At 36.7% G+C, this 16,500-nt stretch overlaps 1 protein-coding gene across 9 annotated transcripts; it reads right to left on the reverse strand.

Moving 5' to 3' along the window:
• Positions 1-8,746: 8,746 nt before the first annotated feature.
• gpat3 (glycerol-3-phosphate acyltransferase 3) lies at positions 8,747-16,204 on the reverse strand. Of its 9 annotated transcripts, none has more exons than XM_079848049.1 (15): positions 16,088-16,204; positions 15,659-15,708; positions 15,152-15,235; positions 13,952-14,149; positions 13,664-13,730; positions 12,777-13,071; positions 12,143-12,217; positions 11,850-11,939; positions 11,295-11,388; positions 11,095-11,210; positions 10,955-11,010; positions 10,662-10,747; positions 10,456-10,584; positions 9,409-9,488; positions 8,747-9,116 (listed from the first exon to the last, which is right to left on the reverse strand). In XM_079848049.1, the coding sequence occupies exons 4-15, from the start codon at positions 14,093-14,095 to the stop codon at positions 8,999-9,001; spliced, it is 1,350 nt and encodes a 449-aa protein (XP_079704175.1). In that variant the 5' UTR covers positions 14,096-14,149; positions 15,152-15,235; positions 15,659-15,708; positions 16,088-16,204; the 3' UTR covers positions 8,747-8,998. The 9 variants fall into 9 exon arrangements, with proteins under 9 accessions (XP_079704175.1, XP_079704177.1, XP_079704176.1 ...); XM_079848051.1 differs by having other exon boundaries at positions 15,640-15,708; positions 16,088-16,188; XM_079848050.1 differs by having other exon boundaries at positions 15,659-15,890; positions 16,088-16,179.
• Positions 16,205-16,500: the final 296 nt, after the last annotated feature.

The raw sequence follows: 16,500 nt of genomic DNA on the forward strand, positions 1-16,500 counted from the left end.
CAAGTCAAGCAACTCTAGAAGAAACACTACTCTTATTGTGCTGAATGTTTTGAATTCACTAAAAAGAAGCAGTTCATTTATAGAGTCATTTGTTTGTGATTCAAACTGCTTACGATGTATGTATTTGATTCACTAAAAAGAGCCAGCATAGATTCGTGAATTTGGTCACGTCCATATATTTGTTTGCATGCCGACTGTGAGGACAACTCAACAGAAAGACGTTTCTTACCATTATTTCGCATTCACAACAAGGTAAAAATTCTGAAGAAAACGTTGCTTGCTTTCCAATGTCAAACAGATGACTCGCTTTCATATATAAAAACATATTTGATTTCTGAGCATTTCCTTTTAATACAGTAAATGACGCCCATTCATTTTAAATTCCTGTATTAAGCAGGTCTATTCTGTACTATCTGTACAACAAAACAGTAGAAATAGAAATAGATAATCTAATTTTCTGTTGAGCGATTTGTCTCTAGAAGGAATGTTTGTAACACAATTTGTTATAAAAATCCCTGGGCTTTGATAGATTTATAACAAAAGAGCAAAAACGGTGGGTGCCACTATCGCTCCCCTGACCCCATAAATCACATCTTTAGTGACCACATATTAAGTGCTTTTCTCATTCCCCGCCCATTAAAAGTAAATAATCTGCAGAGAATGAGGCATTTGCTAAGGAGGCATCCTATTTTTCATATGTGACAGTTATCTGAGTGAAGGTGTGCAGGTGGGATGGGAGGTGGAGCAGAATGATGATGTCAGATTAGGGACGGTGGATGCAGAGTCTCACAGCTCCTCTGTCCGTGTGTATTTATAGAGGAAGGAGAATTTATTGGTGGCTGGTTGCTGGGAATGCAGTCTGGCACATTTTACATCCTAAACTGGATCATCATTTAACATTGATGACGCATAGAATGGTTCGGTACCCTCTTCCAGATGTACAACGCAAATATCTTGCTGAATGTGTTCCGGCTTCCTGTTCATACATCTTGGGTCACCATAAAAGCGTATAAAGTCACATACATCTGGGACTGAATAATTCCACATATTTATAAAATGAAGTTTCGCCCCGGCAAGTGAAATGAGATGCAAACTGCATTGGTGGAGGCGAGTAATTAAGTTCATTAAGTTAATTATTTTTTTCCTGAGCAAAAAGGAGAAGGAAATAGCAACCAATCACTAATTAAGTCCTCCCTCATCATATTGGGAAAAAACGAACATTATGCGGCTACATCGGTTTCATGTTGTTGCATATTCATAGCGTTAAATTAATTTAATACCTCTCATATAAATCATGCAAATTTATGAAGTGAAGGTTTCATTTTATTGCACCATATTAAGTCATGTTCGATGCACAAGGTGGCCGTGAAGTGAGACATTACTCAAGGTTAGTCCGTGTTATTTATGACGTATCTGTCAGTTAATACTCAACTGGCTTTTATTGCACTTTAATGTGCAAGGAAGTAATAATATGAAGCGCAGTTATGAGGGTGATGATGGCACAGATGTGTTGGACAGCAGGGCAGAGCCAATGCTATCTGAGACTGATTAGTCTTAGAGCTGTGCACAATACATTTTTAACATTTATGGTCTGTTACTTTGGGTTCTCAAAGAGCTCAGGGTCATGAAATAATTTTCCACAATTTTTATTTATTTTTAATTTTATTTCATTTTATTTTTGCAATTTCTTGATTGCTGAGATAATTCTATGGTATTTTTATTATTCTTTTTCTTAATGAGAGATACTATTATAGATAGTTTTATGTTTTTCATTTTAATTTGAGTTAAGGTCTTAGTAATTTTGTTGTTTGTATTAGTCATTTTTATTAGTATTTTTAAAAAAAGGTAATTTTTATTTTTATTTTAGTTATTCTAGTGCATAAAGTTAAACTAAATGAAAATGAGAAAAGTTGCATTGCCAACTAGCTGAAATAAAATAAGTAAAAAAAAATATGCATTTATTTTTTTTATTTCAGTTAACATGTATTTTATTATGTAATGACAGTGGTTTTTATGGTTTTAGTTCACTTACCTGTTATAATATGAAAATGTCCTAATTATAAATCTGTCCGCCATTATTGTAAATAATAATTGAAATGAGTGAATTTATGTGGCAGGGCTACATAGAATCCAGTTTCACTTTTTTGCGGTTTGCTTTGGCTGACATTTGTTTGAAGACTGACAGAAAATGGCATTATTACCATATATTTGAGTTAGTTTTTCCAGCCTTTATTATGCTAGGTGAAATAAAATCCCTGCAATCCTCAGGGGATCTGCCATCTTTCCAGGTTAAACATTTGCCAGATCACATCCTCTCACCGCTGTTCTTTTGACTCGGGGACCTCAAAAGCCTCTTTTGAATAACTGGCTCCTTACGTGGAACATTTGACATACAGACCAGGCGGAGCACGCCGATTATTCGTCCTTGGAAAAATGAAAAGCTACTTCATAAGACCCCTGGTTTGGGTCATAACACCACGATTGTTCTTAACTAGTGTGAGTGAGAGAATCCAGCTGGGTCATATCTCCCTCATTAATGAGTCATTGGGGGCCCCTGTACCATTACTATGATCCGGATTGTGCACTTGCCGCAATTTGCCACGATTAATGGAGGAAGGTCAACCCGGGTCACTTTCAATTTCCACCCAGAGGGGCGAGAAATGGAAACAACTCATTTGCACAGATTTGAATAATTTGCCCCCTTGAAAAAATAGAAAATATGGGGCGAGGAGAAAGAAAGAGGCGATAAAGGAATCGGGTAGAGGACTCGAGCGCTGTTGCACTTTGCACAATAATAAGCCGCGCTGCCGTCGTCGGCTGGCACAAAGGCAATAATGAATATGATGGAGGATATGAATCCAGATGTGGGAATAAAGCTCGCCTTTCTCCGTGCAGTCTCACTTGGGAGCGTCTGCTGCGTCTAGTGAGCTTTTAAACTTATCATAAATGTATTATGATTGCACCGGGCCATGAAACAGCTGTACACAATTAATCTTCTGCAAATCTTATCTGAAGAATTGCTTTCAGCGAAGTAACATCTGCTGCGAGGGGTGCTTATTCATGGGCGACGCTCGCCTGCCACACTTTTATGTGTAGGGCACGATCATTGCCAATGAAGTAAAAATTCATCGTTTTCCCTGTTCGGTAAAAATAACATTCAGCAGCATTAAAACATCATCCATCAACATTGTCTTGGGGGCTCCAAACCCGTCGCCGCCCGACAAATTAAAGAGAATATTCATTTCTGTGTGAACTTGCAGTGTGCAGCTTCACTGAGCTGATATAGTTTTCATTTTTTTTCTCTCTCTCTCTCTCTCTTTGGAGATGAAATTGAAGCGGTGCATTTCAATATCGGCAGTTGGGCCTGGTGCAGGAAGTACATAGTGTGACTGCCATCATTGTCTCTCTGTGACCTAACAAGGGCCTTTGTGTTTGGATGTGAAATGGAAAAACACATCATTGCAGTGTGAATACATGCTAAATAAAGTATCATCTATGAATCCTGGTTTTCACATAAATAAGCAGAACAACTGTTTTCAACATTGATCATAATAAGAAATGTTTCTAGAGCACCAAATCAGCATATTTGAATGATTTCTGAAGGATCATGTGACACTGAAGACTGGCGTACTGATGCTGAAAATTCAGTTTGGCCATCACAGGAATAAATTACATTTTAAATTGTAATAATATTTCACAATATTTGATGAGTATAAGATACCATATCAGAAACATTTTACCAAACACAAACTTTGAAATGGTAGTGTATTGAAGAAATATTTAATATTTAAATAGGCTACATAAACTTTTATTACAATGTCATATTTAATTCAATAGTGCATATGCTTGATTTGCACTTTAATGCACTCCTTCAATGTCAAGCACTGAATTTCATATTGATTAGTTTGAGAGTTTGAGAATGGCTCTTGATTGGTCACATGACGGGCAGGCAATCAACCAAACAAGGAGAGGAACTTTTATGCACACTCTACGTCTTTTATCTTCTCAACATTAATTACAATCATGTAATTTCTTAATTCCCAACTGTCGGCACCTCACAGATGGCAATATTATTTACAATACACAATGTTGCCTGGAGCCCGGCCAGATGCTGTCTTGATATGGATTTGATCATCTGTAACTTTGGCAGTTTGTCAATTAGTCTATTTTTTTGCAATATGAAGAAAAAAACAATCTGTTTTCTTTTGCCTTTCCCATCTTCCTTTGTAAAGCGATACAAAGAGTCAGATTTAGGGAACGAGACAAAGGGTAATCAAAACAGATAAGTATAATATAAAAAGTTTTAAACAAGGGTTATTAATATCATAATGGCCATTTTAAAGAAAATTATAATTTAGAGGTTTTTCAATTATGTAACTTCATAACTAATAATGGCCAGTCGAGGTGATCATCAACCACTCGCAACCCCTTCCAAACATAATTTCCTTTCCTTTTTATACTGAAATATTATTTTCTAACTCTCACACAAACTCTTTTTGTGTTTTTAGACTTTCCTAAAACATTATTTAGTATGTTTTTGAGCAGTTTACGTGGACTATTGGCTTGACCCCATAATGCAGGTCATTTCAAGCTTTGGCCTGCGCAATACTTTTGAATGCAATCATAAATATAATTACTTGATAATCTGTTATAGTGATATATCAATATATCATTCACATTAAAATGTTCAATCAGTCCTGCTGACTTTAAATTAAAGAGAAATAACATCAATAATCAGAAAAAGAAGAAAAATCTTTTGCATGCTGTCCAGTACAACTGTGATTCAAGACCAGTTCCTGCTGTGGCCGTGTCTGCTTTCAAACAGGGATTATGTTTAAAGCTCAATGTGTATTGTTCAATCTGACACGGTCAATTCATCATTAGTTTTGAGCGGAGAACGGATGAGTACACTTTCAATTTAGTTCACAGCCTTTCTTCATTCATCATGCCTCTTCATCATCCATCATTTCCCGCCTTTGATTTGTACAAAAAACACACTTTCATAAGTTTAATGCAATTAATCATGAGGCAGGATAATTTTCTATTAATGGACCACAACCATTATTTCATTATTCATTTGATGAACTTGCACAGTGTGTTTCACGGAGGTGTGATTATAAGCACTGCTCACCAAGCATGAGCGTGTGCCACTCCGGATCTTTGTTGCTGTTTCTTAAATGGCTCTGTGCACAATCTGCCTGCTCTGCCGTCCGACTGTAGCTTTTGTCTTCATATAACAAGTCCTGATAAATTGGAAAAGTTGCAGGCATAGATGAGAGCTGACCCGAAAAACAAAAGCAATCACAGTAAAGGGTAAAACGCCTGGAACGGTGAACCGCGACAGCTCTCGCATTCAAGGTGAAATTCTGCCTCCCTCTCCATAAAAAGATAAACATGCATACGCACAGAAAGCAAACAATTTATGATCTTGTTACTTGAGCTGAATCATTTCAAACCTGTCTGGTTTCTTTGAAAGCCCTAAAAGTTATTTTCAATACTTAACCCCTCACGTGAAAGAGTGTATGGTATCTAAAGTTTTGTTTGATTCTTAAGCCTTGGTTCCAGTATTGTGGAAAGTTACTTTTTAAAGTAATGCATTACAATATTGCGTTACACCCTAAAAAAGTACACTAAAAATTATATGATCAATAATTTATGACAGCAAATGTTTTAACATTGCTCATCAAAATAAGTACTTATTTTTTTTAATAAGTTAAGCCTACAAGATTCATGTAATTTAGTTTGAAATTACTTAAACATCCAAGTTGATTGTACTTAAAAATTTAAGGCAACAACTTTTTCAAGTTCCAAGTTCGATGAGGATAAATCAACACTATCTCGCGACCAATTCGTACGAATGATAAAAAGGTGGCTAATTCGTACAACCTCACTCGTACGAATTTGTACGATTTGTCTAAACCCACGTGATGGGTAGGTTTAGGGGCGGGGTCAGGGGTAGGTCATTCGTATGAATTCATACGAATTGGGCAATTCGTAAAACATGTACGATTTAGCAAAAATCGTACTAATTCGTACAAGTGAAGTCGGATGAATTTGTACGAATTAGCCACCTCGTAGAATTTGTACGTTTTGCCGTGAGATCAGGTTGGATAAATGCATGCTCACATTTAGTAGAACTACATTAACTACCATGTTTACGCCTCTGCATCTTACGCCTGATTTCTCTCAACCTGGGGACAAGAGAAGTGTCATGAATGGGAAAACAAGTCAACTTGAGTTACTTACTTGAAAAAAAGTAATCCGATTACATAACTTGCATCATTTTTATCTGCTTGGTTTATCTCTTTTGTTTTGGAAACTTATGAATAGACCTGAAATAAAAGATTTGACTTAAGCAATGATGCTGTATAAAAATTCCAGCTGATTATAAGAACTTAATTATTTTTCAAACTGAATAGTCTTGAATCTCGCCGGAGATCAATCAGCTCTCAGGCTCAAAGAACTTCCGACTCCATTTTAGCTCAATCAAAAAGGGGGAAAAAAATCAATGTGGTCCAATTATAGTCTATTTCATTAAGGTATGTTAATCAGGTGGAATTGCAAATGAGTTGGGCCTATGATTTTTCTTCTTGTACGCTGCCGATATACAGTAGGACAGTGTTGATGAAACATACAAGCATATTGACATCTGTTGGACGGATCAAGTGCATAACCCACCTGTTGAATCACACGTTACTTTGAACCTAAAGTTATGTTATAAAGTTATAAAATCAAAGCAACATGCAGGAAGCATTTTTTCCCCCCAGATTCACAGTGTGCCATGTTAAAGCATCATGCACATCCTTTGGTTCCAGCTATGGTCTAGGAGAGGACATGTCTAAGACCACGACAAAAGCTGAGCACACTTCCTTCGTTGTATTATTTTTCCTCTCCTCAGCCAGCCTTTTCATTTGGACCGACCGTATATGTTTTTGGTAATCCAATTTTTTCAGTCAGGTCTGGCTGGAAACAAGCAAAGAAGCATCAATTGTTAAGTGCACTGCTCAAATAAACAAAAAATACGGCATGCAAACAGGATTAAAAATGCTACATAATGTCGAAATAAGGTCAATTATGCAGTTAAACTGTAAAGAAAGGCATAAGCAACCACTATAAATTAGCAGATGCTTTCAAACCTTGAGTAATGTTTTATTTGTCCAGGTTTGATAAAACTGACTATATTTAATAGGGTTGTGTTTGAGAACATTCGAACACTAAAACTCCTTCTGAGGTGCCGAGCTTTTCGAGAAAAGAGAGTCTGCAGAGACTTCTTCCAGTATTCCTCTATTGATTTTTCCCTCAGAGACGTATTGTACCTCAAGATCTCATGCATTAGTGTAGGAGGTCCACTCGAGTCTCAGAAACGATGGTAGAACAATGTATTTAAAAAACATTCGGCTCTAACTAATGGCAGGTCCTCGGCAAAAGCGAGGTCATTTACCCTTCTGATTAGGTAAGCCAGTCAGTTCCAGGCAAACTGTGATTTAAAATGATGTCCAGCTTGAACTACATTCTCCAGGAAAATGATCTAATTTAGTGATTTATTCATATTTACTGAGTGTACTGGCATTACATTTGTATAGATCACATCTGGGTAAAAACAGAAATCGGGAAAATCGAATCAAAATACAGAGACGTGGCCGCCTGTCGCACGGAGTCTACATTCGAGGCTCTGCCGGGGTCACTTCCATGCTTTTTATGATGTCGCTTTGAAATCTATCCGAATCACATTAAATTGGATATAAAGATGTGCAGACACATACATCACAGTAAATGGTGTGCCAGAGCACTGCTCGTGGAGAATCCCACCTCAACAATCAGGTTATAAAATCGGCTTCAGATCCGATTAATAATTTACAATCCTGTTAGGGGAGAACAAACATTTCTGTTCAAGCAATTTAAGTTGCAGGACTGTTATTAAAGCCCGCTTCTACTTTTCACAGGGGCTGGAGGATCGTCTGGGGATGTGCGGTCGGTCAGAGAGAGAGAGAGAGAGAGCGAGAGAGAGAGCTAAGCCTGCTTCAGCCCTCTGTGCCAGAGAATAACTATGTTCTATTTCACACTCTATGCTTTCTTTATTAAACTGCCATCGCAGTAAGCACATATTGCTCACCGTCTCCTCTTTGAATTTACCGTGACTGCAACCTCTCCTTTTCCCCGTGCTGGGAAACTTTGTCGACTTTCCGTAGCAAAATGTTAGCGCCTAATGACTTTATAATGGCAGACGTTTCAATGGAGCTCCAAGTAAAATGAGCTGGTGCTTGTGCAATTAAAGCTCAATGGTGCTTTGTGCATCACCCATCACTAATTGACACAAGGGAGACAGATTTGCCTTTTCGCAGAGGCCTGAAAAGTGCCCGCAGGCTTAATGTAATTATTGTATATCTTATGTGCTTGTTACATTCTACACAGGTTTTGCTCACATTATGTACTTTGAGAATATCACTGGTTAACTGCTAAATATCGTATGAAATGATTAATGCTTTGAGAGATGAATGTTTCATTTCATTATTTTATTAGGAAAGACAATCATGATAGCGAGTTGTTCGATGTGGCTCAAATGTTTGGTAACAGTGACCTCTAGTGTCCACACATGAACAGCCCACTGGACCTGAGAATAGTGTGTGCAGCTTACATTCTGTAAGAGCTTTAGTATCTTTAAGAAATCATGTAACAGGAATAAAATGTGAACATGCACAAAGTGAATATTTTAGCATGCAAATCTATACACTGTATTGTGGGAGGGAACTAGAACCCAACAATGATTGAGAACAAAGTGAAAATCTAATGCGTTTCAGCAAGTATCGTAGCTATGCAGCAACGATTTAAGATTTATGTACACAAAAAAGGAAAAGTTCAGATCTCAAGAATATAAAAAGTTGCTGAATCAAAAAGAGCAACATTGCACAGCAGCGGGACTGTGCCGATTGTGCCCGGTGGCTGAGCTAGAAGTGTTTCTCACTTTCAGATCAAGTTCATAAATAGTGTGAGCTGAAATTTACATGGGATCAACAAAGGCTTCGTGAGAGTCCGAGCCTACGATCATACTGCTGTACATCTTCTGTTGCTCCTCCTTGTATGACTCCTTGACCTTTGCTCTCTTCAGTCCTCCATCCCTGCAACATAATAATACTGTAATCTATAGCAAATCTATATAATCTATAGCAATTTGTGACTTGCCAGGCTAACAGTTGATCAATTTGAGATTATATTGCCACTCTTATTAATCATCCTTACACTAGTACTAAAAACTTTAATGGACATTTAAATATTATGAATAAATCATGTTTTCTCCAGAGAAAGCAAAAATAAATTGAATAATAAAAAATGCTTAGATATATGCATATTTAATTTATAAAAAAATAATGTGTAAATATATGTATTAACACAATAAGTTTATATTCTTACCAGGACAAATCCACCAGTCCTCCCTGATATGCTATTGCTGATTTTACTCTGTTAGCAAAATTAACAGCATCCTCTCCATCCTACAAAATACATATTCAGATATTCAGATACAATGAAATTAAGGAACCAAGGCTCTACCAGTTAAAAGTTTATATACACTGGAAATGCTCATAAAAGTAACTGAAACCAAGAAATAATCAAAGTGGGGAATTATGTCACCCTGTGCTTATACCACAGTTCACGATTACTCGTTAAAAGATCGCAATCTCGATTCAAACACCCGCGTAATCTCATTCCTAAATGACAACGATTCGCCTGTGTGTGTGTCAATTAAACATTTGACAAGACATTTTGTTCGCGCTGCCGCTGAGCCAGAGAGAGCAGTTGTCATGTATAGGCATGAAACGGACAGTATTTTCAACTACACAGTATCGTTGTTTCTGTGTTGCAAATATTAAAATTAGCATATAAGAACTGGGATAAAAGTTTATAGGTCAGATATAAACACTGAATAAAGCAAATCACCTTCTGAAAGTAACTTGGCGCTTCAAATAACGACTGTATCGATTACATAGTAACACCACTTAGGTGTCAAAAAAGTGACTGTTAAAAAATGTATTTGTCATTGACTCATTCATTTAAGAGATTTGTTCAAAAAAGGCTGATTAATCCAGCAATGAGACATCATTCATTCAAACCGATTTTATCAAAATAATTCATTTCAATTAATTAAACATTTTAAACAGATTGCAGCAATTAACATTTTGTCAGAACCTCTAATAAATGACATGTTATTTTGTTTAGTTGTCTGTACAGAATCGTGGGAGAATTGTGATCTTAGTTTGAAACGAAAAAATCGTGATTTCTCAATTTACCCAGAATCATGCAGCTCTACCTGATGCATTCTGGGATGCTTTTAAACTATTTCGAAATATAAATCAATGAATAAAATAATTGTTATTGTAAATTCATGTTTCTGCTTAGCCTCCAGCATTCGTGGAACCTTACATAGGACGTACAGACAGACAGATAAATGTTTCTGCTTACCTGTCGAGTCATAGGCGGGAGGTACCACACGTTGCACACAATGGCCCAGCTTGTCATCATTCTGAGGATGTAGCTCACCATGTTATACTTGGCACTGTTCCAGAAGGCATCTCCAAACTGAGGGTCATACTGAAAGAGAGAAGAACATGAGGTGCGTCCCTTTCAGTGGGTGCCTGTAATACTGCCGTAGGAAAGCACTGGCTTACCTTGATTGCAACTGGGTATATAGTTCCACCTATTTCAAAGCTTCCCTTCTTGAACATCATGACTGATGTATTATTAATGCAAGTTCCTAAAATGAACACAAAGACAGAGCATAGGGAGTTTGAGAATAGGATAACAAATGGCATAGAGATACTGTATATTCAAATAAATATGTGAAATATGTATTTATAAATGAAATATGAATACTTGATTTTTGATACTTTCTTTTATAGCAGATTTACTGCATAATTAATGCTTTACTATATGCATGAGGACACATGAATATAACTTGTACCCTCTGGGAAGATCAGGATTGGCAGCTTAGTTTTATCAGCAATATGGTCTTTCAACCTGCGGAAAAAGCAAAACTGAGGCTTTATGCTCTAAGCGAGGACATACCAACTTCAACAGACTAATAAATACACACTTTGTCACCTTTTGGCAACCGCATTGCGATCTTTCATCTCGGATCTCTCGAACCAAACATGAGGACAGGATCGCACTATTGACCTCTGAATGACCCCCAAGAGGCCTCCGTGAACTTGACCTACCTGAGGAGAATAAAACTGAGTAAAAGACACCTGAGACCTTCTACAGACACACGTCACACATCTGAAAAAGTCAGCACGACTCACCATAGCATAACATCCATCGTTCGCCAGAATGACAATGTCAATCGGGGAGGTGTGGTTGGCCACACAGATACCTCCTTTTTTTGGACGATTCTCTCTGTTATGCATCCCATGAGACAAATATAAGAAACAATGGTCATTTGACTATATTAGGGAGTGTTAAAAAGAAAAAGATGTGTATGCATGGCCGAGAATGACAATGAGACATAATAACGACCCCCTTATCCATCTCAGCAAATACATTGTAAGCCACCGTAATTTCTAGAGATTCTAACTAAAACTCTTATATTGTCGCTGAATTGTTGTGAAACAGTCGTCCTTTAGCTTTTTTTACTTTCTAAAAGTACTGCAATGGTTGCAAAATGCAAAAACAGATATAATAAAGTCCACAGTAAATGGTATTTGATGTACGCCACTGTTTTCGTGACCAGTTTGTGTATGTGTTTTATGCTAGGGAGAATGCTGGAGAAAAACACTTGAGAAGCAGAGGGAAACTGAAAACAGTGAGACAATGATCTAAGTGGAACGACTGGGATAAAAAAAGAAGCAGTGACTCACTTATTATGATAGCGGATGGTTGCAGACAGGCCTCTGGCACAAATTCTGTAGCATGTAATATGAACCAAATCACTGAGCCAGCTCTTCGCACTGAAAGAGACACAAACCCTTCGCTTTAAGAAATGCTTCTTCAAACTCAGTCAAAATATTAAAATATCATTCCATCCATATATAACAAACATATTTGAAAACACTTTTGTTCAAGTTGAACATATCTTATTCAGTCAGTCCATAAACGGAGGACAAGATAATATGGTATAATTACTGTATTTATGGCATGCAGTAGTAATTACTTGCTGTTAGGAAGCAGTCCAACAAGAGTAGTTCCTATCACCAACCAGCTCAATCCAATAGCAGCCAAAGTGATCCTATGACAGAGCAAAGATATGATTCATATACATATGGATGAATCACAAAAAAAACATGGCCAGGTCACATTTCCAGGTCACAATAATGAGAATGAGAAAATGGGAAATGTGCTTAAGTGTAATGATATATATACATACTGTTAAAGATAAAGATGTTTTGACGTCTTTATATACGTTTTTTTATGTTTTGAAGTCTTTAATGATCACCAGCATTTTAATATATTTTAAAATGTAGTTTATTCCTGTGATGTCAAAGCTGAATTTTTGGCATCATTACTCCGGTCTTCAGTGTCACATGGTCCTACAGAAATCATTCTGATATGCTGATTTGGTGTTCAAACATTTCAACAATTCTGCTGAAAACTGTTGTGCTGCTTAATATTTTTGTGGGACTGTAATCATTTTTTTCTGGATTATTTGATGAATAAAGTAACCTTCGATGAAAGTAAAAATATCCTTTTGTAATAACGTAAATGTCTTTATTGTCACTTTTGATAATTATAATGCATCCTTGATTCATTTATGTCACTTAATGAGTGAAATATCAGTCCAGGCTCACCTGAGAGGCAATAAAATACAGTAACGTATAAAAACTCCCAGGCCCCATATGATGGTGAGCCGCACGCTGATGTAGCGAAAGTTGTTGTTGGTTCGCGTGAGAAGGTTCCAGGAAGCCAGTTCCTCTGACGTGAAGCGCTGAGTCACCTGGTCCTCGACAATGTTCTCAATGCCATTCTTACAGAAATAGAAGACATCACACAGAGTAAAGTCTCCCCCCTCCAGATTTTTGGGATGGGTCCTTCGCAGTTCTTCGATCTCCTCCTCCATAGAACCGTCCTTTTTTTCGATTATCCCTGAGAAGACATTGTGAGTTTGAAATGAGTTATTTTCTTGAGGATCCCACATGAGCACACAATGCTTTTGTGACACAGTTGCCACTATATACTTTACTTTCTTTGTTTTCTGGAGCACGTATGATTTCTAATGTAAGTAGTATGATTTCATGTGTGTCCTGAGATCAGGATTCATACAGTTCACCAGCGAAAATACCCAGCCTGAAACCGGGTAAAGTTCATAAATAAGATCAACTGAAATTATGAAATCCGTCACTTGTTGCAATACCAAATGCAGCGTGTTCAACAGACTCACCATGCCTGACAGGCATCAAGCCAATAAATAATAAAAGCATTTAAAACATTATTTTCTTATACAAAGAGTTAACTTAAACTAATACTTATAAATACGAGTAATGAATAATTCAATAAGACAAACAACATTTTTATTTTCATTTTTACTTTTTTATGATTGTGTAATATGCAGCATCAAAAACATCAAAGAGGAAGCTGTGGCTTCACATGACATTTCCTTGAATTCAAATGCTTGTGTTTTCTGCACATGATGTCTAATAGTCATAAATATTTATCCTGGACAGACACCCTCACTCACCGTTGGCTGACTGTGATGGCAGTGTTGGCTGTTCCCGCTGTCCTCTTTGGATCCTGAGAGTCGCCCACTAAACAGTACAGAAGTTATTTATGGGAAACCTTTGACACAATGCTTCCTACTCGACGTCAAAGTGCAATGTCTTCCTCTGAAATAAATACTAAAAACAAAACCCCCAAAAATTACATTTATTTGAATTTCGTGCCTTTTGACCCTCTTTTGCAAGTTTGTCTTGGCATCATCAACTTTTGTCATGTCTAAAGAAAATGAGAAATGACTAATAGCCTTTACCTCTAGTATCTTAACCAGAACCTTGATGTAGATATCTGTGAACCCCAGGGAGACACCAAACATGGCAGGTAACATGATGAGCCCCACTACTATGGATAACCACAGCTGGAAGAGGACAAGTGCGACGTCCCAAGCACCTTCCATCTCTCTGCTCTCCTTCCTGTCAGTCTATTGGACTGGGCTCTGGGCTCAGGCCATCTGCTCAAATGTGCGAAGGTAAAAGCCAAAACAGAGGTGGTGCTTATTTAAAAGGCCATGTTGTAATCAATGTGTTAATACTGTCTCTGGTCTGTTTTTTTTTTTTCTTTCTTTTTTTTTTTCATGTGGTTGGCCTGCTTCTGTATTACTGTACAGTGCCTGACCCATTTTTGCAAAGTTCACTTTAACAAAATGCACTGTAATCGTTTTTAAAACAATCAAGTGGAAAATCTCAGCTGATTTGCTGAAACAAATCTAACCAATATTCCTACCTAATATGTTCATTGTACTTTTTAAAGTTATTAATGGTCCCACAGATATCCGTTTTGATTTTACTTAACTAGACTATTATGTCAAATCAAACAGCTTATAAAAAACTATTTTTGTCATTTTATTTCATAGAATTTTCTTTTAAGTTTTTATTATAGTGGCAGCTAATATGGCAACTAGTTTATTTGAGTAACAATAGCTGTAGTCACTTTTTTTGTGGCTATCTTTAGTTATTTATTTATTTATTTGTATTTATTATTATTATTATTTTACATCTGTGGCTAACAGCTGTTTTATGTTTTGATATGATATTTGTAGCTAGCTGGAATAATTATGGTATTTTATTTTTTATGACATTTATGATTTCTATCTGTAGTATTTTTATTTTATTTTTTTTACATTATTATTTAACTGTTACTTGTTATTGAAATGTATGTCTAACACAGCTGTGCTGTAGGAACAACAATGGTATTTAGGCGGAAACTCTGTACGTAAGGGTCTCCGTAATGTATTAATCCCCCCTTAACTTGCTCCTGAAACGACCATAATATAATTACAATTCTGCTGGATTAGTTTGACGAACTATAATGGCACATAATGAAGTTATCATCGAGAAATTTAAAGGCTTGAGTTGTCCGTCTGTTTCTTTTCCGTTATTAGAAACCCCCGTGGCATACGATGAACAGTAAAAACAGCAGCAACCAAACAAGGGTTAAGAATCAGTACACACACCTTCACAATACCAGGATAACATTCAATTCTTCATTCCCGACGTCTGGAGATGATGCTTTATGCACTGTGTCCAAAATCCCGAAACTATGTCCGAAAAAGTTCTCGTGTGACCGGTTACAAAGTTCGGACACAAAATATGGTTAAATCATGCACTAGCGCCTCCTTGTGGTAAAAACAAAGGTGTCACATTTCAAACTGCTTTATCCTAATCGTGTTGTTTACACAGCCCTAATAAACGGTAAAATTCTTGTTAAATGACAAGTTTAATCTAATTGGTCATAAAAATACACTAAAATTGCCAATTTGTATGTGATAAACTATAAAAAAATATATTAAACAAACAAGAATATTTTTCTTAAAAAGTCATACTCTATCTCTTATTAGAATAATCTATATTATTACAAATTATATACAATAATATACAAAAATATATTAATAAAATATACAAATTTTCGGTAAATAATAGATAAACAACTTTAACAACTCACAAACAACTCATCCTTTTACCTTACTGGGAAGTACAAACACCAGCGATGTTTTCTTCAAAACAAAATATACTAAAAAAACCACAAGAGAAAGAGTAAAAAGAGAAATACATTTCAAGGCTAGTTTCTCATAGATTTGTACACATAGATGCCTCATTAGTAGATTTTCTAAGGGCCGCTATACGTAAGCCGTCCGCCATATTGGAACAGTCAAAGCAGGTCCGTGAACATTCGAGATCAAGTTAACTGCGCATCTGCAACCGAAGTTAGATGCAGCATGTATGAATATCTATATGCAATAGACTCCAGCAGATGATTTTGCTAAACACAATACAACAGGACGAAGGCGTCAGCTAACCTGACATTAAAAATGTTACCATAGTAAAAACATTAAAACGCACCATAGTGAAAAGAGTTAATACGTATAAAACACAAATAAACACATTCTCACCTGTGAAAGGTTTCCCCATTTCTTTAGAAATTTAGTTATCGGCGGTTTCACAACCAGAAGCTGCGCAGTGTTGTGGCATCATGACTGTGAGTGACGAGCGTGACGACACGCTGAACCGTTCCAAGATGGTGGGTGCGTCGAGCAATAGATATATATGAAATAGATACCTCATTGGCGCCGTAAGCCGTCCGCCATATTGGAGCGGTCCGTGAACATTCGAGAGCAAGTTAACTCGAGCGTCTGCAACCTAGTTAGATGCATGCATGTATGATGAATATGAAATAAACTCCACCAGATGATTCTGGTAAACTAACACAATACAACAAGACGAAGGCGTCAGCTGACACAACGTTAAAAAGTTCCCATAGTTAAAAGTAAAAACATAAAAAAGTACTACAATAAAACATGTAATG

This window comes from Squalius cephalus, assembly GCF_949319135.1.
Source record: "Squalius cephalus genome assembly, chromosome: 17".
NCBI classification, from domain to species: domain Eukaryota; kingdom Metazoa; phylum Chordata; class Actinopteri; order Cypriniformes; family Leuciscidae; genus Squalius; species Squalius cephalus.